The sequence below is a fragment of the Dama dama genome, chromosome 5 (genome assembly GCF_033118175.1).
Source record: "Dama dama isolate Ldn47 chromosome 5, ASM3311817v1, whole genome shotgun sequence".
Lineage (NCBI taxonomy): Eukaryota > Metazoa > Chordata > Mammalia > Artiodactyla > Cervidae > Dama > Dama dama.
In genome coordinates, this window is record NC_083685.1 from 90659680 (window position 1) to 90682070 (window position 22391).

At 58.2% G+C, this 22391-nt stretch overlaps 1 protein-coding gene across 6 annotated transcripts in view; it reads right to left on the bottom strand.

Annotated features, from left to right (window-relative positions):
• Positions 1–22391, bottom strand: part of MYO18A (myosin XVIIIA) — a 100702-nt gene that overhangs the window by 13701 nt on the left and 64610 nt on the right. For 5 of the 6 annotated variants that reach the window (XM_061142957.1, XM_061142958.1, XM_061142955.1 and 2 more), the window contains 21 exons: positions 22129–22288; positions 21624–21810; positions 21048–21294; positions 18989–19098; positions 15559–15624; positions 12030–12158; positions 11196–11339; positions 10735–10824; positions 10471–10590; positions 10160–10271; positions 9486–9613; positions 9017–9171; positions 7138–7261; positions 6850–7050; positions 6177–6287; positions 5292–5396; positions 4878–5024; positions 4403–4516; positions 2655–2771; positions 2403–2486; positions 1833–1970 (listed from right to left, as the gene is read on the bottom strand). In XM_061142957.1, coding sequence (XP_060998940.1) covers positions 1833–1970; positions 2403–2486; positions 2655–2771; positions 4403–4516; positions 4878–5024; positions 5292–5396; positions 6177–6287; positions 6850–7050; positions 7138–7261; positions 9017–9171; positions 9486–9613; positions 10160–10271; positions 10471–10590; positions 10735–10824; positions 11196–11339; positions 12030–12158; positions 15559–15624; positions 18989–19098; positions 21048–21294; positions 21624–21810; positions 22129–22288 — 2789 coding nt within the window. The other variant, XM_061142960.1, reaches the window with a different exon arrangement.

A 22391-nucleotide genomic window follows, 5' to 3' on the forward strand; every position in this document is an offset into this window, starting at 1 on the left:
GACAGCACATCGGGAAGATGAAAGGTGCTACATCATTATCACCACCATCACCTAGGTCGGAAGAGGGCTCTGTCTAGAGTCCACACTGACACCATGTGTGGGGCCTCCACAGGCAGCAGGGCTTCCCCCAGAGACTCTAACCCCAGAAGCTCTAAAAGCGAGAACCTGTGCTCAGAGGCAAATGACTTTACTGAGAATTCTGGATTAGGAAGAGACTAAACAGTCATCACGTGCCGAACACAAAGCCATCCCTCTAAACCTGATGAATCTCTCTTTCCCCAGAAACTTGAACATATTTCCTCTCCAAGGCCATAGGATGCCAAGCAGAAAACAACCTGGAGATGGGGGCAGTGTGAGGGAAGCACCCTGACTCTGATCCTAATCTTGGACTGGTCATGGGGGCTCCGCTCTCAGCCCCTAGCCTCTATGTCTTGAAAATAATTAGAGTGCTAGGCTACATCTTTAAGGGCCATAGGTGTTTAACATTCTGTGCATCTAAACCACAATACTGCCTGTCTGAGCTGAAGGCAAAATGAGAGACAGAGCTGAGGAAAGGGACTGGGACCCTCGAGGAAAGGAGGCAAGTGCTGCAATCTGTTCTGCGCCCACCAGCCCACCGGCCTCCTCTGCCCTGTAATAGCTTTGGGGCCTGAGGCAACCTACTTAACCCTTTCTCTGTGTACACTGTGGACCAGAATATTACCAAGGCAGAGCACGGACTATTACTAAGCCTCCTCTAATTCTCTCTAGCTCTCTGGAGAACTGTGACCTTGTCTTAGGAGGTTCAGCCACGTTTTCTTCCTAGGTCAAGGGTACTAATGCTCTCCGAGGCCCATTGCCAGCCCTATGGTCACCTGGTTCCATCCCCATCCTCTTTCCTGCTCCACTGACTCAGGGGGAAGGGGGAAGGAGGCAGGGATGCTCAGCACCCACACCATGAACACACTTCTCATGGAGGCCAGTCAGTGCTCAGATGATGTTTACACGCTCGAGATGGAGGAAAGGAAACAGGGAGAGAAGGCTGTAAACCCAGAGAGATCATTTTGCCGGCCTCTTTCTTCCTACCTGCTCTGCTGGAAAGAAAGGTGCTGGAGCATGCGGGCTTCGGGAGAGTGGAACCGAAAGGATTAAATGTGGAGGATGGAGATTATAGTTAGGAGGCAGGAGGGATGGAAGGAGAAGATGGGGGTGAACAGAAAAAGGAGAAGGGTTAGAGGGAAGAGAATGAAAAGTAGAGGGAGAGGACAAAAGGGATGGGGAGAAAGGAAGAAATAGCTCAGGATAAGGAAGGGAATGAGATTGGAGAGAAAACAGACTCAGAGGGAGAGGGAAAAAAATGGGGCAAAAATGGAGGAAAATGAAGAGGGAAGGAGAAAAGCAGAGACAGCAGGCGTGGGGAAAATTGACGGAAAACGGGAATAAGAAAGGGAAAGAGAAAGAGCAAGCGGTGAGATGAGAGGACAGACTCCAGCCCTTGAAGAAGTGGCGCCATCCACTGCATATTTATGACCCTGCCGGAGAGCAGAGAGGGGACCGACGGGGGGAGCGCACGGTGGAGGAAAATATGAAGACGAAAAGCTAAGCTGCTGTGGTCCCTTGGCAGAAAGCACGCACGGAAACAGAATGTAAAGCAGGCAGGCTCCGTGGTGCCCAGAGAGCAGGCCGGGCGGGCGGGGGAGAAGGCACCCGCCCCGTCAGCTGGCCTGGCAGCTTGGCAGGGGCCTCGGAGGAGCGGCCTCAGGCCTGCCTGGCCCTGCTGAGCATGCGTGGCTCCAGCCGGGGCCACTCAGCCCTTCCCCACTGCGGAAGGGATGGGGGAAGTGTGTGCCCACCTCCAGCCGCTTCACTTGGGTCCTTTCAAACTCCAGGCGTGTCTCCAGCTCCCGGATCTTAGCTTCCTGCCTGCTCACCAGGGACTTGTCCACCATGGACTGCTCCAGGAACTCCATTTGGCTCTGGAGGGCTTGTAGCTGGGGGGCGGGGGCAGGAAAGGAAGAAAGAACTGAGCCTGGGAAGGGAAGGGGCAGGCTCTGTACCCACTTCCCTGCCGGCAGGATCACCATGGTGACCAGAAGCTGGGGAAGGGAGGGATGCACAGAGAGCTGGAAGGATGGGTCCCTGAGACAGGGGCAGCCCCCACCTGACCCCATGCTGGCAAAGATTTTGCCCTTTGGAGAGAAAGGAGAGAACTAAGGACCAGAGAGAGAATAGAAATGCAAAATGAGGCGGTTGAAGCCAAAAACATCTGCTATGGTGACATGGCTCCAAGCCGAGGCCTTTGCACTCACTGATGCTGACTGATGGCAGAAAGAAGCGCATGTGAACCTGTGAGCTTGGGAGCTGGTCCCCACGAACAGGGACCCTGGCACCCTCTCTCTACCAAGGGAAATCCTGGTCCCCACCTTCTCCTGCAGCTCTTGCTTCTCTTTGTTGGCTTCTTCTAGCTGAGCTTGGAGATCATTCATCTGGGCCAGGTCCCGGGAGGCCTGGAAAAGGAGAGAGTGCCGAAGCAGGACTTCCCATGAGCACCAAATTCCAGCCGCTCTGCCCCACTCGGAGGGCCAGGGCACACAGGCACTGTGACGGGGACCTACAAGGAGGACCAGGGGACGGTGCCCGTGCAGGGGGTGGCGGGGCACTCCTGGGCGGGGTACCTGAGCCACGGCCGCCTTGTGCTTCTTCATCAGCTCGTTCATGTCCTCCTGATCCTCCTCCAGCCGGTTCTGGATCTCATTCTTCTCACGCTGAAGGCGGCTCAGCTGCTCCTCCAGCTGGACAGAGGCAAAGACAGACCGAGAGCATCAGGCCTGGCGTGACTGAGGGCCCTGGGTTGGAAGACTGAACCTCCCTTTGCCACCACCAGTGGGAGGAGCTAATGATGGGGCCAGGTGGACCCGTGGGAGGGGGTGCCAGGACCAGTGATGCTCAGGGAGCTGCCTGTCCTGCCCTGCTCTGGGCCTGGGAGCTGAGTGGAAGGACTATCTTTGCAGCTTAGGCAGCGTGCGTGCGTGTGTGTGTGTGTGTGTGTGTGTGTGTGTGCGCGCGCGCGCTACATCACTTCAGTTGTGTCCAACTCTTTGCAAGTCTATGGACTGTAGTCCATCAGGCTCCTCTGTCCATGGGATTCTCCAGGCAAGAATACTGGAGCAGGCTGCCATGCCCTCCTCCGGGGGATATTCCCAACCTAGGGATAGAACGCATGTCTCTCATATCTCCAGGATTAGCAGGCAGGTTCTTTACCAATAGCGCCACCTGGGAAGCCCAGCTCAAGCAAACCCTGGGCTAAATGACAGCTGCTTCCCCACAGCTCTTTGGAGGCTAATGAGAAGGCAGAAAAGGTCTACGCAGAACCAAACGACCCATCGTCCAGCACTAGCAGCTAGGCCTTAACCTCTGCACACGCTGCCCTCTCCAGGCCCCAGGGAAGGACCCCTCAAATCTGTGAGGCTCTCCTGGCCTGGACTCTTGTTCCCCCCTGGGACTGCCTGCTCCCTGCCCATCCAGTCCCCACGGCCAGTCCACTCCTGTGGGGAGGTGAAGAGACAGCCAACAGCAGCTTCAGGAAATGAATGAATCTATTAGCCAGTAATTCCAAACCAAAATGACTGCGTTGGCTCCTTCTCTGCCCCCATCCATCTTGTTACCGGGCTGCGGGGAGCTGGGGATGCCTCCGCCAAGAAATTTATTAACTTGGATTTAAATAAAATGGTAATTTTATAACAGCCTTTTTTAACACAATTAAGGAATTTGAATTACTCACCTGAAAACTGCTGAGGAGCACAAATGTCACAGGGATAAATCAAGCCCAGGAGACTGGCATCTCTCTGCAGCTGGGAGACTAGCTGGGGGGCTGGGGAGCCCAGAGCCAAGCCCAGCCTCCTCCCCTGCCCCGTTCCCTGCCTGAGGAGGTATACCAGTGGCCGCATCCCAGTAATGAGCTCTCGGCCGATGGATGGGCCGTGGGAGAGGTGGGGAATTAAAAGGGAGGCATTAAATAAGCGCTCTAATTAGCTGCCGCTTGGGCTTGTCAGTGGGGCTGGCCGGGGGCAGGGGAGGGAAACGGAGTCATCCCGTCCTCTTATCGGTGCTTCTGCTAATCTCTAGGTACCTGTTTACATCCCTCAGCCACATTAGCTGCTTTATTTATGGTGTTAGGGCCTGTGGCCAAGCTCCCACAGGCAGGTGGTTAAATAGGGAGATGGGCCCTTGCTGGCTTCTTCTTCCATCTTGCCGCCCCCTCCCAGGCCTCTAAGTGGGGAGAGGCAGAGGAGTGGAGGCCTATTCTCCCTGCAGAAAGTCCTGGGCTGGGGAAGGAGCCTTGTTTGGGGTAAAAGGAGCCACTGTCATGGCTCCATCGTCCCTCAACCCCCTGAGTCTGGCCCTGCACACCCTGTGTCCTTACCGCTGTCTTGGCCTTGGCGATGTCGTCGATCTGCAAGTGCAGGTCTTCGATCTCCACCTCCATCGCTTTCCGCGCTTTCACGGCCGCTGCACAAGTGAACTCTGACTCCTCCAACTGAACATAGAGCCAACCCCCGCCCCCGCCCCAGGGAGAGATGTCAGCCACTCCCCGGGGAAAGGAAGGCTGTGCAGGGGGCTCCTGGGGGAGAGGGAACCCCGGCGCTCTCCTCCTCCTCTGTTCGCTTCAGACCCCAGGGCTGTGATGTGTTATGAGTGCACTGAGGTCTCTGCCTATGATGGGGTGGCAGGTGCGGGGCCATCCTCACCACCCTGGGCTTGACAGTCATGCCTGCAGCACACGCTGACCCTCAGGAGTCCAGCTTCTCCCCGCTTCCCTGTCACCTTCCTTCCCAAGGACTCAAGAACCACTGGCAGGGGCAAGGAGAGGGAACTGATGACATTCTGTCTGCGGATACCTGGTTCTTCAGCTGGGCGATCTCTCTCTTGCTGGGTGCGTTGTTCTTCAGGTGATCCAGCATGATCTGGGCGTCTGCCAGCAGGGCCTTGGTGCGCTTCAGGTCTTTCCGGAGCCGTTTCTCTGACTCGAAGTCCCGCTGGTTCACCTGGATAGACACCAGGAGCTGGGGCTCTGGGCTCTGCCATGGGGCCTCCTCTTGTCTTGCCCGAGCCCCCTCCTCTCCCTGCCCTCACTCTGAGATGCCTTAATGAGCAACGACAGTGGCAGTGCTGGGATTACACCGGCTGAAGTGAGAAAGCCCGGTGTGCCCTGGGTGGTGATCACCCTCCCGCAGGTGATGCAGGGCCCTACGGAGCTCCCAGCGCCCTCCTGCTCCCGGCTTTCCCCGCCGTAGCCAGCGGTCTCTGCTCACCTGGTCACTGAGTGTGGCCAGCTTGCTCTCCAGCTCCCGCTTCTCCCGCAGCACCTTCTGCTTGTCCTCGTACTCTTCCTCAAGTTGTACTTCCATTTGCTTTAACTGTAAACAGGGGCCCATGGGTCCCTTCAGAGTCAGGTGCCAGGCAGCCCCTTCCCTGCTGGACCCCCCCATGCCCGTGGGAGAAGAGTGGGGCGGGGGCTGAGGATGGATGACCTGGACGGGCAGACCCTGAACTCAAAGTTCCCAGTGTTTCAGAGCAGCCTGGGAGGAAGGGGAGGGATGGCAGGCTACGAGCAGCAGCACAGGCCCAGGTGGGAGCCCTTGTTCCAGAGCCTTTCTGCCTGCAGCTTGGCACAGAAAGCGAAGGGTGTTAGCTCCCCAAGGGCCTGGGCCTCTCTACGGACCCTCAGAGCAGCACACATCCTGGCCAACGCCAGGATCCCAAGCAGAGCTTCCCAGTCCTGAATAGCAATGGAATATCGTGAAGGACAGGGAAGCCTGGTGTGCTGCAGTCCATGGGGTCACAAAGAGTCAGACACGACTGAGCGACTGAATGACAACAGAGATAAAGAAAACAGAAAAGCATTTACTTTAGATTTGTTTTTTAACTGAAATATAGTTAATCTGCAATGTTGGGCCAATCTCTGCTGTACGGCAAAGTGGTTTCGTTATATACATACAGACATTCTTTTTAAAAAAATGTTCCTCTCCATTATGATTTATCTCAGGATATTGAATATAGCTCCCTGCACTATATGGTAAGATCTCAGTGTTTATTCATCCTATATATAATAGTTTACATCCAGAAAAGTTCTTACTGTAACACATGGATGGGGGAAGCAGTGTTTCTACCGGACGGGTCAGAGCCAACTGGTTTACCTTCTTCTGACACGACTGCCGGGCCTCCTCCACCTCCTCATCCCGACTCTCCATCTCCTTGGAATGGGTCTGCCTCATCCGCTCCATCTCCATCTCGAGTCGCAGCTTGGCCTGCAGGTGGGTGGGAGTAAGGGCTGGGTTTCTTCCCCGGCAGTACCCTGACCCCTCCCCACCGCACCTCGATCGGCCGCTCTCCCCGGGCTCGGGAGCAGGGAACATCTCTGCCAGCAGTTCCCTGTGCTCCCACCTTGCTCTGGTGGCAGCTGGCTTCTCCAGAGAAACTGAACTCCTTTACTAGAGGCCTGGCACAGGCCCAGGGAAGGCTGCTGGGTGTGGGGGCAATCCTGCCGCTTTTCCACTTGGCCTCAGGGCTCTAGCTGCCTGGACTGACACGGTGGCTCAGTGGCAGGCTGGGCGGGCTCACGGCCTTCCAGCTGCCCTGCCTCCTGAGCCCCTCACCAGTGGAGCTCAATTAAGATCTGTTCTCGTGGAAAGTGCCGTGAAAAAGCTTAATTATCTTCACACTGTGGCTGGCACAGATCAGATGCCCCCTCAGTACTTTGTGAATAAGAGAAGCGACTACAGATTGGATTTGGGATCTTGTCCTCCTCTGGCCCACACCCCGGGGCTACGGAGAGGATGGTGTTGCCTCCCTTGGCCCAGCCCTTAGCACCTGCTCCAGCATCTGGATGGTCCCTGCCTGCTCGTCCAGCTCCTCCTCCTGATCCTTGACCTTGGCTTCCAGGTCTCGGAGCTGCTTCTTGACCTTGGCCAAAGAGGCTTCATCCTTGGACTCTTGGGAAGAAATGTCCTGGAGCTCGGCCTCCAGTGACACAACCTTCTGGGTGAATCCTGCGATGTCCATGTCTTTTTCCTGGAGAGAAAGAGAAGATGAGGCTGGTCCTGGGTGGGCCTGAGCCTGGGGCGGGGGGAGGTGTGGATGGCGGGCAGCCCCACGCACCTCCATTTGCTGCTTCAGGCTAAAGGCCTCGGCGAGGAGCATGTCCTTCTCCCGCTGTAGTTTCTCCCGCTGCAGCTTCTCTCGCTGAGCCTCCTCGTGTGCCTGTGAGAGTTCGCTGTCGAACCTGCCAGGGAGCGTGGCCACGGCGGCTCCATCAGATAAAGGAAGAGTCCGGGCCTCCAGCACCCGGAGGCTGCCAGGAAGTGGTGCCACAGACCCGGACAGGGTGCAAGACGGGAGGACTCATGCTGCCTGAACTTGGGGCCCGCGCAGAGAGGTTACAGGTCAGGCCACCAGCGCCCTGCTGAGCAACCTGGTCTGGGATTGAGGGGTGGGAGAGCATTTCATCGAGAGGGCCTAAGAGGGACCCACAGACTGCTTCCAGGGAAGAAGTGGACAGACTCTCCTCTGGCATTAAGTCTAAGCATTTTCTCCTTCAACAGATCAAAGAATAGGAAGAGAGACCAGGGTGAAGGCAGAAGGGGTGGCAAAAGGGCTGGAAATGAACATCCTGCCTCATCTCACTCACTTTCTACAGCTCTAGACAGAACAACTGGCTGCTGCCCCACCTCTGGGCCCCAGCTTCTACCCAGACCTACCTGTCCCAGCAGCACCCCATCACCCCAGGACACCTCACCCTGGGCTGGAAGCCCCATCCCCCTGTGCCCAGTTGGCAGCATGCTTCAAGGGGGAACACGGGCCATGGCTGGGGTCGGGGGCTCCTCCTTTGTTCCTCCACTTCCCAGCCTTCCATCTCCTGCCCAGTGACTCCAAACAAGGAGCAAATTGCTGAAATTCCTCTTAACACCTTCCTGGAATAGCTAATCGGGTTCCTGTCCCTATCGAAAACTGACGAGCTCACTCCCATCCCAACCCCACGTCAAGAAAAAAAAAAAGTAAGAAAACTCCAGGCCTGCTGAAACTTAATAAGTTGCCCAGCAGGGAGTGCAGCAAGATAGTAACTAGGTCGAGCTGGCACTGTCATGGGGTGCTCCAAGGGGGGCCCCTAAGGGTGCCTGCCTCTAGGTAAAAGGGAGGGTGCGGGTACAGATAAGAACCAGGAGAGCAGAGAGTCAGAGCGCTGGGAGGGAGGAATATAAGGCTTTCCTAGTGCCCCTCACCTGGCAATGAGCCCAGGAGGCCGAGGGTAACCCCAGGTCCCTGGAGGGACCCAACCTTGCCCTCCTCACCCCCAGGGCTGTGGGGCTGTCCCTTCACAAAAGCAACTGGTGCCTCTGCTGAGAACCCGATCTCTGCAGAGGGGAACCGGGTGCCCACCCCACTCCCTGGAGCGTCCTGCTGTTCCCAGAATGTGGGGGTGCCTCCCTGTTCCTAATAAAGGCGTCCCATTCCCATCCCGGCCTGGGAAATTAATTTAGATTGGCTTTTCTCCTGTGAGGGCTATCCCCCGCACCCTGCCACTTCAGGTCATTATCATAATGAGATGGAAGTAGCAGGTAGTTTAATGACATTAGCCAGGAGTCTGTATTTGTGTAGCTGAGGCAACAGGGGCGGGGGTGGGGGTGGGGCACGGGAATGGGGAGCCGGGTGTTGGGGGGTCCAAGGGACAGGACCGCCCTGGAGTGGTTCCTGCATGGGTCCTGGGTGACGCCCATCCTTCCAGATCCCAGGCTGGGTAACAGCACATACTCGGGAGTGGGGGAGGCAACATCTAAGAGCAGAGTCCCGAGCAGGCCGTCAGGAACGCTGTGGTCTACACACGCCTCAGAGGTCAGAAGTCAGACCCTGACTCTGATTCCAGGGCGAGGGACCAGGCAGGTGAAGCCCCTGCAAATTCAGGCCCTCTCGTCTCTCCCCCCGGAGGGAGGCAGGGAGCTGCTCAAGGAGGTCCTCTAATCCCGGCCAGGGGCCCACCCACCTCCGCTGCTTCTTCTCCAGCTCGTGGTTGCGGACCTGCTGGCCCTCCAGGTGCAGCCTGGTGTCCTGAAGCTCGGCCGTCAGCCGCTGGCACTTCTTCTTGAGCTGCTGCAGGGTCCGCTGGCTCTCATCACTATCTGCCTGCAGGTCCCCGAGCTAGCGGGTGAGATGGGGGTGCAGGGTCAGCGGCCATCGAGAGGCCTGGAGGTGCTGGTGGAGGAGGTGAGGAGAGGGCGGTGCGTGAAGGAGAGGGAGGTCTGGGGACCAAGGATGAAGTCAGGGTTGTCCGGGGAATCTAAGACACTCTGACAACAGTCTGCCCTTGGTCGTCCCTCACATCCAACGTTAGCCCTTCCCTAGTGCTCCCAGGGCCTGCCTGGCTCACCGGCCATTCACCACGCCAACATGTGGCGCCAAGCCCTTCCCCGCCCCTCCCAGGCACGGGCCTCCACTCCCTGCACCAGCCTCACCCGCCTCTCCAGCTGCCTCTTGCTCTGCTGCTCCACCTCCAGCTTGTCCTCAAACTCCTGCTGGAGCCGTTTCTTGGTGAAGTCCACCTCCCGCACGGCTCGCTCATACTTCAGACGCCACTCGCCGCCTGTGGGGTGGGGGCAGACAGGGGATGAATGAGATGCTGAGAGTCCCCGAGAAAGGGTGGAGGGGAATGAAGGCTGGGAGAGCAGGTGGAGTCAGCCAGAGGGACTCAGAAAGGTCCCTGGATTGGTGACTTCCATCCAAGGCAGAAGGAACCACTAGCCAGCCTAGAGAGAGTGACGACGTGGCCATGTGTGCTGTCTTCTCCCAAGGACCGCCAGAACGTGGTCCTCAAACATTTTCATTATCATGGTTGCTGTGGTGGTTTAGTAGCTATGTCATGTCCGACTCATGCGACCCCATGGACTGTGGCCTGCCAGGCTCCTCTGTCCATGGGATTCTCCAGGCAAGAATATTGGAGTGGGTTGCCATTGTTACCTCCCTCCATGATAATCCCCTGCACTTATTGGCACCTCTACTTTCTCATCAATTTATTTCACGCAGCCTTATAACAGCTCTACAGACAGGAGACAAAGGGTGTGGTTATCCAGGGCTGGGCCTCAGAACTCGCCACTCAGGCCACTGCCAAGTCCTCCGGCCTCTGACCCACCTGTGTCACCATCAGCCACCTCCCCGTTGATCTCAGCTGCCCGGATGAGACGGGCCTCCATCACCTCCATTTCCATCACCTCCATTTTCTTCTTCAGTGCATCGTACTGGGTCTACAGAGAGGCGGTTATGTGCTATGCTGCCCCACCCCCTCACTCAGTACCGCCCACGCCCCTGAACCACACAGACCACAGTCACAAGCTTACCCAGGGCAGACAGGGGTGCTGGGCTGGTGGCAAAGATGCCACCTGTCCTGGGGGAGTGGACAGGCACTAGCGTGTATGGCAGCTGCTAGCTTGGCCCTGCCCTCACCTGCAGCTCCTTCATCTCCTTCTCAGCCCGGAGCCTCTCTGCGGTCTCTGCGTCCAACAGCTGGGAGGCGGACTCTCCTGTGTTACGTTCATCCGTCAGCTCCGATGTCAGCTCTGAGATCTGGGGTTGGGGGAGGGAGTCACCACCCGTTGAACCAACTGTCTCACTCAGCTGGAACAGTGGTGGTGGTGGTGGGGGGGCCTCCTGGGCTAGGCACCCTGCAGAGGGGGTCGGTCTGTCTGGTGCCGGGAATCACTCACTCACCCGGGTCTCCAGCCGGTCACTGCTGAGCCGCAGCTCGTTCCGCTCCTTCTCCACTTTCTCGAGCTTGCTCTTCAGCTGCTGGATCTCCTCCTAGGGCGCGGGAAGGAGGGCAAAGTGAGCCAGAGCCCCTGGGAGACGCTGGGGTGGGATCTGCACCCCTGGGGTGAACCAAGCTGGTGAAGCTCAGGCCGAGACATGAGGGAACTGGAAGCCACCACCTGCCTGGGGCTCCCTCCCTAGACCTTTCCCCATGGGCTGTGGACGCCTGAGGTTTTATCCTAAGAGGATACCCGGGGGCTCAGCCAGCACCCTAGAGGGACGCCTTCTGTTTGCTGGGCATGGCTCAAGGACACCCGCTCTGTGGACTAAACAAAGGAGCACTGGGGAGCCAAGGACAAGTTGGCAAAACTCTGGCCCACGTGGATGAAGTTCAGTCCTCCCCTCCCCGGGCCGTTCCGTACGTCTTTGTTCCGGATCTGCTCTTCCGACAGCTGGACCTCGATGAGGGGTCTCACGGTGGTGAAGAGCTTCCACCAGGGCCAGTCCTTCACCCCTTTGTTCTTCTTGATGTTCTTCTGCACGCAGCGAATGGCCAGGTCCTGGATCTAAGTTGGGGTGGGAGTGGCGCGCAGCAGGCTGTCAGTCCCAAGTCCAGCCAGGATGGTCCCCGCCACCAGCCCCAGCCTCTGGGGCTGCCTCTCTGGCCACCAGACCCACCCCTTGCCCCCAGCCTCCCTCCGACCCTCAGAGAGTGGGCGGCAGAGAGCGCGGCCCCGGGAGCACCGCGCTGGGCACTAACCGATCCGCCGTCATTAGGAATAATTTCGTCTGCTTTATTTGCTGCCTGATTATTTCCAGCACGCCGGCCTAGATGTGCTATAAAACCTAATCTTGCTGAAACACAAGAGGCGGCGGTGCTGGCTGTTTTATGGACTTGCTAATAAGAAAAGGAGTCGCTGACACAGCTCCTTAATCTTCATGGAGCAGCCTGCGATCCCTAGCCCACCTTTGCCTGGGCCCTGCTCCCCACCACCCAGCCTCGGACCAGGCCACACGATCTCATCACCAGGCACATGAGCACTCTGGCTGGCACAGGGGGGCTGCCCATCCCCTGCCCTGGCCCAGAGTGCCCCTGGGAGGTCCTGCCTCTTCTCCCCCAGATAAAGATAACTCACAACCCCATGACTGGCCTCTTGCCTCACGGGAATGCCCCTCCCAGTCCCACCCCTACCCCCGGAGCTCAGCTCTGCCCAGATAGGCTGGGGAAGGGGATCAGGCTGTCCCTGGAGCAGCACCTTCTTCTTCTTGAAGTGCTGACGGGCCAGGTAGCCCCTGCAGGCTGCTTGGAACAGGGTTAAGTTCCGGCTGGTTTGTTCATCTCGCTGCTCCTCCAACCGTGCCAAGGTGCCTGCCCGGAAAAACACCTGTGGAGACACGGGCCAGGTGAAGGTGGGGAAGGAGAGAGGTGGGGGGCAGCTGGGCGGAGAAATGAGCAGCTGGCACAGAAAACCAGTGGACCCAGGACGTGGCCTTTGGCCTGGGGAGAGCCTAAAACCCCCTTGTGTCTAAGGCGGAGGAGGGCTGGCGTCTGGGGAGGCCTGGGTGGGAGAAGTAATGTGGGAAAGAGAGGAAGGAGACGGAGGCCAGAGAGAAGTCATCTTGGACAAGAAGGACGCGCCGTGGATGCCCCATAACACCTCTGGTGGCTTCATCCCCAGGGCCACCCACGCCCCTGTGCCCGCGGCCACCACAGGCCCAACCACAGGCTCCAGCCGCCTGGGATCAGGGGACGGTGTACGTGTGGAAGAGGCAAAAGAGCAGGCAGTGGTGTGCAGGGAAGGGGGAGGGTGGGGAGGGGGCCCCTTCTCTGCACCCTCCCCACTCACTTTCATTTCAGACCGTCTCCTCTTTCATGTGCCAGCACCCACCCCCACACCCAGGTTTCACCTCGTGAAAAAACCGGTGGGGTGGGCAGGGGTTGGCCCAGGCGAGGGACCTGTCATACAGGTTTGGGGGCAGGAGGGCAGATGTGAGAGGAACCAGCTGGGCGCCCCCACATCTGGCCTTTCCTCTCACTCTTCTCTGCCCTGAGCTGGGCCTGGGTAAAATTCTCTGTGCTAAGAGAAGAAAAAGAGGGGGAAATGGTCAGGTGAAAAAAACAGGACTCTGGTATCCTCAGAGAGGACAAAGGCCATGGAAGTACAGGCCATCACCACCGTGCCCAGAAGACAGAATATTTGCTTTCGAGGGACACAGAGAAGACGTGCACTCCATAGGAAACAGCACCGATAGGTATGGCGTCCCCAGGCTTCCCTCCAAGGAAGGTGCGGGGAGACGACCGCACTTTCTGCTGGGAACGTTTTGCCTCCTGGCAGGAACTGAGTCCCGTGGGGCTGGCCTGGGAGAAAGCCACGCAGTCCTCCACAACACATGGGGCTGAGCGTCGGGCATCTCCTGTGGGTCTCAGCCCTCCCTGAGCGTCCGTGTCCCACAGTGTGGGAGCCTGAGATTCCACAGCGGCTGGGGAAGACCCAGGTCCCTAGAGGGAGAAGGCCAACGTGCTAGTGGTCAGCGCGCAGCTGTCTGAGCAGGCAGCAGCAGCGAGGTGCCAGGGAGGGGGATGGAGAATGGCCCAGAAACACACGGAGACGAGAAAGGGTGGTGTAGAGTCGAGAGCAGTGAGCCTCTCTTAACAGTTGTCCGTTTACGCAGTTGAGTCTCTTTGGGTTATTAGGTGAAATCTCAGGGCCATCTCCTCCCCTAGACATACCCACCCATTCATATTTTACAAACAAAGTCAGGGAGGCTCTCAGACCCCCAAACTTCTTTGCCTAAGCTCCACTCCCAGCCACCTGTGGGCTCAGATGGACACCCCATTTCCTCTGAAACAATGTGACAAACACAGTGGATCCTTGTTCACCACCACAGCCTGTGTGCGTGCGTGCTAAGTCGCTCAGCCGTCTCCAACTCTTTGCGACCCCATGGACTGTACCTGCCAGGCTCCTCTGTCCATGGGATTCTCCAGGCAAGAATACTGGAGTGGGTTGCCATGCCCTCCTCCAGGGGATCTTCCTGACCCAGGGATCAAACCTGGATCTCCTGTGGCTCCTGCACTGCAGGGGGATCTTTCATGGCTGAGCCACTAGGGAAGCCCAACTGCAGCCTAGAAACCCGGAAATGTCTCTTTCAAACCAGATGTCAGCAAACATCTGACTTTGCCCCTAATTCTGCTCTGAGGGTGAATGGGCCGTGGGGCTCACCGGCTTCAGCAGGCGCCTGGGACGATGCCGAGAGACAGAGACGGCAGCTGGGAAGAGGACCAGCCTGGACAGGCCCTCTTCTACCCAAGACATGCCTTGGAGACGGTGCCATCCCCCCAAGGCTAGCCAGCAGCTCAGCCTGCCAGAGGGACAGGACCCCACCCAGAGAAAGACCAAGAGGCTGCAGTGAAAAAAACCTGACTTCAGGCTTCCCAGGGAAGAAGAGCTTAGAGAGAGGTGGGGAGGAGGAGAGGAAGGAGCCAGACACAGCAGAGAACAAAATCAGAGAGACAACACAGAAGAGGGCGGGCCCACAGGAGGCAGAGAGAACCAGCAAAGAAGCAGGAAATAGCAGAGCCCGAAACCAAGGAACACAGACCAGCAGGGACAGCCGGGACCCAGAGAAAAAGGAAAAACCAGGGACAGCAGAGCCAAAGACAGGAGGACAGGAAAGGGATTCCCAGCGAAAGAGGGAAGGAGGGAGGGGGCGGTAGGAATCAAAACCATGACTCAGAACACAGAACAGGGAGAACAGAGCCGAGAAGCAGAGCGCGAGCCTTTTCTGCAAGCATCCCCTTCCACCTCACTCTCCCCACGAGTTCCCTCCCTCTCTGCGGACAGATGGACAGTCCAGAACCCTCCCAGGGGCTCCTCACTGCTCTTTGCCCACCTTGGCCCTTGGAGCACGTCCGTGGATGCTGTCTGTCAGCCTCCCAATCTCGGTAGGGGGACGCGCAGGCTCCCGGCCCCGAGGGAGGGACACCCGGCTGGCCCTCTGGGGTGGAGTGATGCGGCAGACTGGCACTCAGGGCCGGGCACGCCTGCCTTTGATGTGCATTCCAATCAGGTGAGGAACCCGGCCTGTGGGCAGGCGGCGGCGGCACAGACTCACAGAGCCCTGCTTCCTCTCTGTGACCCTGGACAGCTCAGCAACGAAGACACGCTTTCCGCCTCTCCCAGCTCTCCCTTCTGTCTTCCCCATTCCCCACGCCAGGACTCAGGCCGACTCAGGACCACCTTCCGACTCACTCCCTCCTGACATCACAGAGGTATTCCTAGCACTGAGCAAGCCATCTATTGACAGGAAAGCAGAGACAGGTTTGCTGCAGCTGGAGCATCTAACTTCCCGGCCCCCGGCCCTGAAGGGGGCAGCTTGAAAAGACGCAGTTGTAGCAATAGTGTCAGTCAATCAGTTATGTCTGACTCTGCGACCCCATGGACTGTAGCCCCCCAGGCTCCTCTGTCCACGGGATTCTCCAGGCAAGAATACTGGAGTGAGTTGCTATTCCCTTTTCCAGGGGATCTTCCCGACCCAGAGATCAACCCTGGGTCTCCTGCATTGCAGGTGTGTTCTTTATCATCTGAGTCACCAGGGAAGCCCATTTGAGAGGAAGCACAGCCCCAAAGCAGCTGGGGTGAGGGGCTGGGAGGCAAGACCCAACAGGGGCCCCAGGAGACTCCAGAAGTTGGACTGAGCAGGGAGGGCAGGAGGGGAGGACCAGCCACTCGGACAAGGGTGACCAGAGAGTGTGGGCCCGGCTGCCTTCCTGCAGGGTCAACTCACCCGGCTCAGGCCCATGCAGCAGCTGCTCTTCTCCAGGTCCAAGGACTCTAGCAGCTCCTCCACCGCCTGCAAAGAGACGCCTCTGTCAGGAAGCCCACCTGGAGACTCCCCGCCTCCATGCGGGGCTTCACCCAGTCACTCAGCCCTTCTTATTCTCCGCTCAGTCTACTATGTGTTCAACAAGCACTTTCGGTGGCTTCTGCAGCACCAGGCTCTGTTGCATTCTGGGGATATAAAGATGACTGCAAGAGGAACAAAGCTATCTTGTTGGGGAGCCAGACAGGAAAACTGATGAAATGCACAGAGGAGGAGGCATCTAAGCCAGAGAAGGGGGCTGTGGAAGGCACCCGGAGGAGGTGTTGCTTGCGCTGTCTTTAGCTACAAGTAAGGATTAGCCAGACAGTAGGGGCGAGGGCATTTCAGGCAGAGGGACAAGCAGGCGCAAAGGCCTAGAAGCATAAGACAGTCAGTGGGAAGCACTGAGGAAACTCCAGGTGGTTCAGAATAACTGGAGAGGGGTGGGCAGCAGTTAAGGGGCAGGTGGAGAGGAGGGCAGGGGCTAAAGGACGTGAGACTGTGTGCTCTGAGCCCCTGGAGGTTCTCTCCCTGGGAGGGGCGTGGTCAGGTTTGCTCTTTACAGAAATCCCACTGGCCCATAAGGGAGGATGCATGGACCCCTTAGGCAGGAATACGTAGGAGAGAAGACTAGAGCCTGACCCAAAGGGAGAAGAGGAGGGGGAGATGCAAGAGATGTTAAGAAGATGGAGCTCAGAGACCCCTGGTGGTCCAGTGGTTAAGACTCCACACTTCCAATGCAGGATTCAATCCTGGGTCCAGGAACTAAGATCTCACAAGCCACGGGGTGTGGCCAAAAAAAAAAAAAAGGACAGAGCCTCGCTCAATGTGGGGGAGAGATAGATGAGAGAGAGGAAGCTAGGGACACACAGAGGCTTCTGACTCGCATAGCAAATAGATAATGGTTCCATTCTCCATCTCTAGTGGTCTCCCTGGTGGCTCAGTGGTAAAGAATCTGCCTGCAATGCAGGAGACCCCAGTTCGATCCATGGGTTGAGAAGATCCCCTGGAGAAGGGAATAGCAACCCACTTGCCTGGAGAATTCCTGAGACACAGGAGCCTGGCGGGCTACAGCCATGGGGTCACAGAGAGTCAGACACAACTTAGCACATAACCAGTTTGGTCTGAGCATGGTGAGTTTGGGATGCTACAAGGCATCCAGGTAGAAGAGTTAGAAAGCAGCTAAACAGAAACGCATGTCTGGAGCGGGAGAGAAGCCTGGGCTAGAGGTATTGATCTGGGAGTCATCGATATATATGCGGTAATTGAAATGATGGGTGTGAATGAGGTTGCCTAGGAAGAGGGTGTTGCATAGAAAACAGATACGGTCAAGGACAGAGTCTTAAAGAAGAGAGGGACCTTTACTTCAGGGGCATGTGGACGAAGGGAAGCTCAGAGGGACTGAGAAAGAGAGAAGAGGGAGGCAAGGGCAAAACCAGGAGTGGCAGCAAAGAAACTGGGCAGAGAATGCTTCAAAAAGAGCAGGGCTGTCACGTGCTGGCGAGAAGCACTGAAATGTGCCCTGAGCTCTGGCAACATGGAGGGCTTGGGAGGACAAGCCCGTCCCGGGTGTCCTCGGGGTGGGAACCGGGGGGAAGGATGAACGGCAGGAGGGAAGTCAATGTTGACGACCCAGGGCACCAGGGAGGGTTGATGGAGGTTCCCTTCTGAACGTAACATCTGTGGACTACTTCACTCAGAGAAAAGAGCGGGTGGGGAAGGAGAGGTGGAAGGGACAGGAGACAGGAAGACATCGTGCTGATGGAGCAGCTCTCCAGAGAGACCAGAGGGAATGGGTTCTAAAGCCCAGGAGGAAGGGACTGGATGAGAGGTGCCCTTCCCGCACCCAGACAGGAGGGCGGGGGAGGAGGGGACACCCGGAGAGGACTGCACAGGGCCCAGAGGAGGTTGGAATCCCGATCTGTATTAGGGTTTGGAGGCAAGATCAATTGCTGGGAAGATGCAGTAGGGGAGGGTTCGAGGGGAAAGATGGAGAATGGAATAGCAGAGGAGCTCGGAATAGAAGCCAGGTAAGGATGGAGCACATGGAAAACCAGAGATCATGGACCTAGAGGAATTCCAGTCCCCACAGTTGTGTCATTTTCTCCCACAGCCCTCTGGGAGCTCCAATCCAAGGAGGGCTTAATGCCCAAAGGTGGCCCTTCAGGGAAAGGGTTGGGCAGGGCAGGTGCTCTGGGAGACTGAGGAGCTGAGGGTGGTGAAAACCAACTGGACCACGGCATCCAGACTGAGAGGAAGAGGAAGGGAAGTCAGGAAGGGATGGACACAGCAGAGAAAATGGAGTGGGGCTGAGAAATGAGAAGTCTCGATGGAGTCACAGAGAGGGTGTCCCGAGAGGGAGAGGTGAAGAGCCGCACAGACAGGAGGCTGTGGTCAGAGATTTCAGAAGCAGAGCACTTCCAGAGATGATGAGGTGCTGGGTGTAGTCCTGAGGGGGAGGTGGGAATGGAGGTCAAGGGTCAGAGAGAAGGGGGCGTGGCTCGGGTCATCTAAATCCATGCCAAGGTCACCCACATCCACGCCAAGGTCACCCTGGACACTGGCAGGTCCCAGATGGACAGGGTGGGGAGAGGGTCTCTGAGGCTCCATCAGTGTGGGTCTGTGACTTAGGGGGGCAGCAGGAGGTGTGGGGGTCCTGCCCCATCTGCCATAGTAGGCTCCCTTGTAGGAAAGCCAACCTAAGGCCTAAGATGCCTTTCGAGTCAGGCTGTGCCTGAGGCCAGGGCACAGCACAGGAGGATTCCTCTGCTCAAACAGCCCTTTGCCTCTCCGAGGAGCTGCCTCTGGGGGTCAGCGTGACAGCCAAGAATGGCAGGAAGACATCCCCTTGTGTGGCAGGAAGTCACCAACCTGACTGACAAGGGCCCGCCCCAGGAGCCCGAGGCTCACCCTGCACCAGGGCCACGTCAACCTTTCTCCTGGGTGGGATGCCTGCCTCACCTCTGGGCAGCTTCCTGTTGGAGGGAGTGGTCCCTGACATAGAGGTCAAGGCTGAGGGGCCCGGGTGCTACCGGTGGGGCATCCGAAACGCTAGTTCTAATCTGCCCCCCCAGGAGGCTCTTGGGTGACTGTCTGGCTCAGCAGAGAGCAGACACCCTCACCTCGGGCCTTGAGAGCAGGTGGCTCTTCTGTGATTCCTGCAGTCCATGTCCCGGGTTGCCTTCCCGCCACTGGCCAAGCCCGTTGCCAGTGCCCACCCCAGCCGTGGTTGGCACAAACCAGGCACCTGAGCAAGGGCCAGCCTGGTTGTCTCTCGGCAAGGGAGGGCAGCTGGCTCAGAGGGGTCTGAGCAGGGGGAGGAGGGTCCGGTGGGGCCGTGGGGGCCCAGACCTACCCGCCTTTCGTCCACCACGATGTAGTTGCGCCCGTGCTTCTTGGTCAGGTGCGGGGCCAGGACATCAAAGCGGCGGCGGAACTCGGAAAACACCATGTGGTCAGGGTAACCTGGGGAGACAGGAGCCCGGAGCCAGGCCCGTCAGCCTCGTCTGCTCCCAGGGAATGACGTCTTGAGGACTTCATAAAATGAGGGCATCAGGGAGTAGCAGAGAGGAAAAGTGCAAGTGCTTGGGGCTGGAATCCTGCCCTGGCTCTTCCTATCACGTGACCTTGGATGAGTCACTCAACCTCTCTGAGCCTCGGTTTCCTCATTTTTAAATGGGGAGCCCTCCCACTTATCCTGCAGTCACAGTGCTTACAGGAGAAAACATGGAGAAACAAGCTTGGCTCACTTGTTGAACGTTCAGTAAAACGTTCTCTTCCTTTCCTCAGTTCCCTGAGGCAGATATGAGAAAGGGCACCCCTCCTGCCCCTATCCTGACTGTGGGCCCCCGGCCAGGTGACCAGAAAGCCTCCCTTTCCCTAAAGAGTGTCGGCTCTAGCAGAGATCCGCTACCGCCTGGACTTAAAGGCTAGAGCAAGGTCAGGATGGAGGCCAGTGAGAGGTAGCCCCAACTCACCCAGAGGACCCCAGAGCCCATAGCAGAGGACCAAGAGACCTACTCCGACAGAATCTCAAACCAAAGAAGTCTTAGAGCTGGAAAGAACTCATCCTCCAGACGTGGAAACTGAGGCCCGCGAGGTGGAGGGACAGGCTTGCTCAAGGTCCCAAGGAGCAGCTGAGGGCAGCCCTGATTCCAAACCAGGGCTCCCAGCAGCCCGTCGGGGGCTGTCTCTGCCATGGCAGCCGGAGCTGCTCTGGGAAACCCTCCAACTGAGAGAAGGGCTGATGCATGTGCCTGATAATTGAAACAGGAGGCGGGGGCCGCCGAGGGGCCAAGACAAAGTGAGCTATTGATTGTATCTGAATTGCAATTAAATTGATGGGCTGGGATAGCAGGTCTGGACGCCTGGCATCTTAATTAATCATCAGTGCTATCGATGGGGGCTGGGGGCTGGGGGAGGGGAGGGGGGGCCTGCCGCCACTGGCCGCATCGACCTGCTTGTTTGAGTAAAGCACATTGATTTTGGTTCAGAGCGGTAACAATCTGGTTTTGAAATAATAAACACCAACTCCATATCAAGACGTGGGGACAGATCGATGATTTATTTTCAGCAGGGCAGGGAGCCCGTTTCCTGGCTCTGGCTGCTAAGGAAAAGTGACGGTGCCCCTGGGGGTGCCTCCAGGAGACCTGGCTGTTGGTGGGTGGGAGCCTGCCTGCTCCTCCCACTAAGGGGGAAAAGGGCAGAAACCTGGCAACTCATAACATCTTGGGAAAACGAAACACTATGTGGAAGCTGGTCTGCTTAGGTCAGATCTGCTCTGCCATTCACGAGCTGTGTGACCTAGGGAAAGCTACTCACCCTCTCTGAGACTCAGCTGCCTCATCTGGGGATGATACTAGCACCTACATCTCCTGAGGTTGTTGTGAGGATTACATGAGTTAATCTGTGTGGTATGTTTAGCATAGCATCTGGTATACTATAAAAGCACTAAGGATGTTAACCACTATTGTTATCATCCTCTCTGGCCCCCTCTTCTAGATTGGTCCATAGAAAGGGTCTATCTGACCCTTCTTGGGAATTTCAAGTTCTTCAGAAAGAGTTAGCACCTCATTTCTCACTGGCCCCTTCTTACAGGCAGCTGCTCCAGTAAGACACTGGGTCAGCTGTGGGCAGAGCTGACCTGCCCAGACCAGGGGAGGGGGAAGGAGACAGCTGTGGGGACAGGGCAAGTGGTGGGGCGGGGATGAAGAAGGCTGGACTGTAGAAGAGAAAGGAGATCAGCTGGCTGGAGAGCTGCAAGGAGAGACGCCAGAGGAGGCAGTGACAGAGAAGAGCGAGGTCCAGGGCTGGTGGGAGACGGGAGGGGAGCAGCTCCCCTCCAGACCCCGCGGTGGGGGTCCCTGTTGGAGCGGTGGGGAGGGCAGGGGCTGCTCTGGGAGGGAGGGCCCCACCTTGGCGGTACATGCGCATGGCGTCGAGCAGGCGGGAGCCCCGGAGCTGGGCCCGTAGCAGCGGCACGTCCAGCGGCAGGAGGCCACCGGCCTCGCAGTGCTCTCCAGGGGGCAGGTCCAGCTCGCTGCTGCTGCTGACTCTGCGGGAGGCGGCGGAGCGGGGCTCCCCGGCCCAGCCCTCCGCCACTGGCAGGAAGCAGTGCACGAAATGCAGTTTGGACTTCTTCACGGTGTCAATAAGGGCGTCCTGCCGAAGCGGAAGGATCGGCCCTCAGTGGGCACAGACAGCGCGAGCCAGGGGGCGGGGACCGGGGCGCCAGCATCTCCACCCTGGGCAGGATGGCAGGGGGCCCCCTCCCTCCCCCGGCCAGGACAAGCCTGCCTCTACCAGGCCCCGGAGACTGCTCACAGGTGGCAACATTGAGCAAGGACCGCGCGCCCCACCCCACCCCCGTGAGCCGCGACCGAGGCAAGTGGGGTGCTGAGCGGGCACGGGTGACCTGTGTGCCCAGGAGGCCCCCGGCCGCCTGCCAGTGTTCCGGAAGTGCCCCCCGGGGCCCCCGCGGGCACACTCACCACCTGCAGCTTAATCTGGATGCACAGGGACTTCTTCTTGACCGCCGCCATCCCCGTGGTGAAGGTCTTCCGCATGCTGGTGGCCCGGCGCAGCGCCAGCTGCGAGCCGCCCTCCAGGCCTGCGATGGAGCCTGAGAGCACCGTGGCGCCGCCCGCCCGGCCCAGAAACAGGTTGCTGATAATTTTTCTGCCCGGGGAGAGGAGGCCAAGGAAGGGAAAGGTCTCACTCATGGAGCCTGTAGAGGCCGGCTGCCCCTTCTCACAGCTCCTAGGACGCCCCACCACCCCCACATGACTGTGGCCAGGGGTCTAGGTTATCTGGGTGTGTGGGGGCGGATGGAGGGCCCTCCCCTCCCCCTCCCCTCCCCCTCCCCTCCCCCTCCCCTCCCCCTCCCCTCCCCCTCCCCTCCCCCTCCCCTCCCTCATCCAACAGAGACACTGCAGAGGAAGCCCTCAAACAGCGAGAAGAGAAAATCCGGGCACATAGAGCCAGTGGCGCTCTTACTTCTGGGAGTCCTGTAGGAGCCGGGGGGCGTTCTGGGCGGCCGGGTTCTGCTTGGTGTAGCTCAGCCAGCCCGCTGTGTTGTACTCCACCCAGTTGGTGCCGTGGCTGTGGCCCAGGAGGAAATGGTGCGATTTGCTGCTGCGGAGGAGGGGGCTCTGGCCTGGTTTGGGTCGGGGGGAGAAGCAAGGTTCAGATCATCAGGGCCCAGGCCCCCCACTCCACCCCAAAGCCTATGGACTCAGTGAGCCCCATCCCGGGCAAGG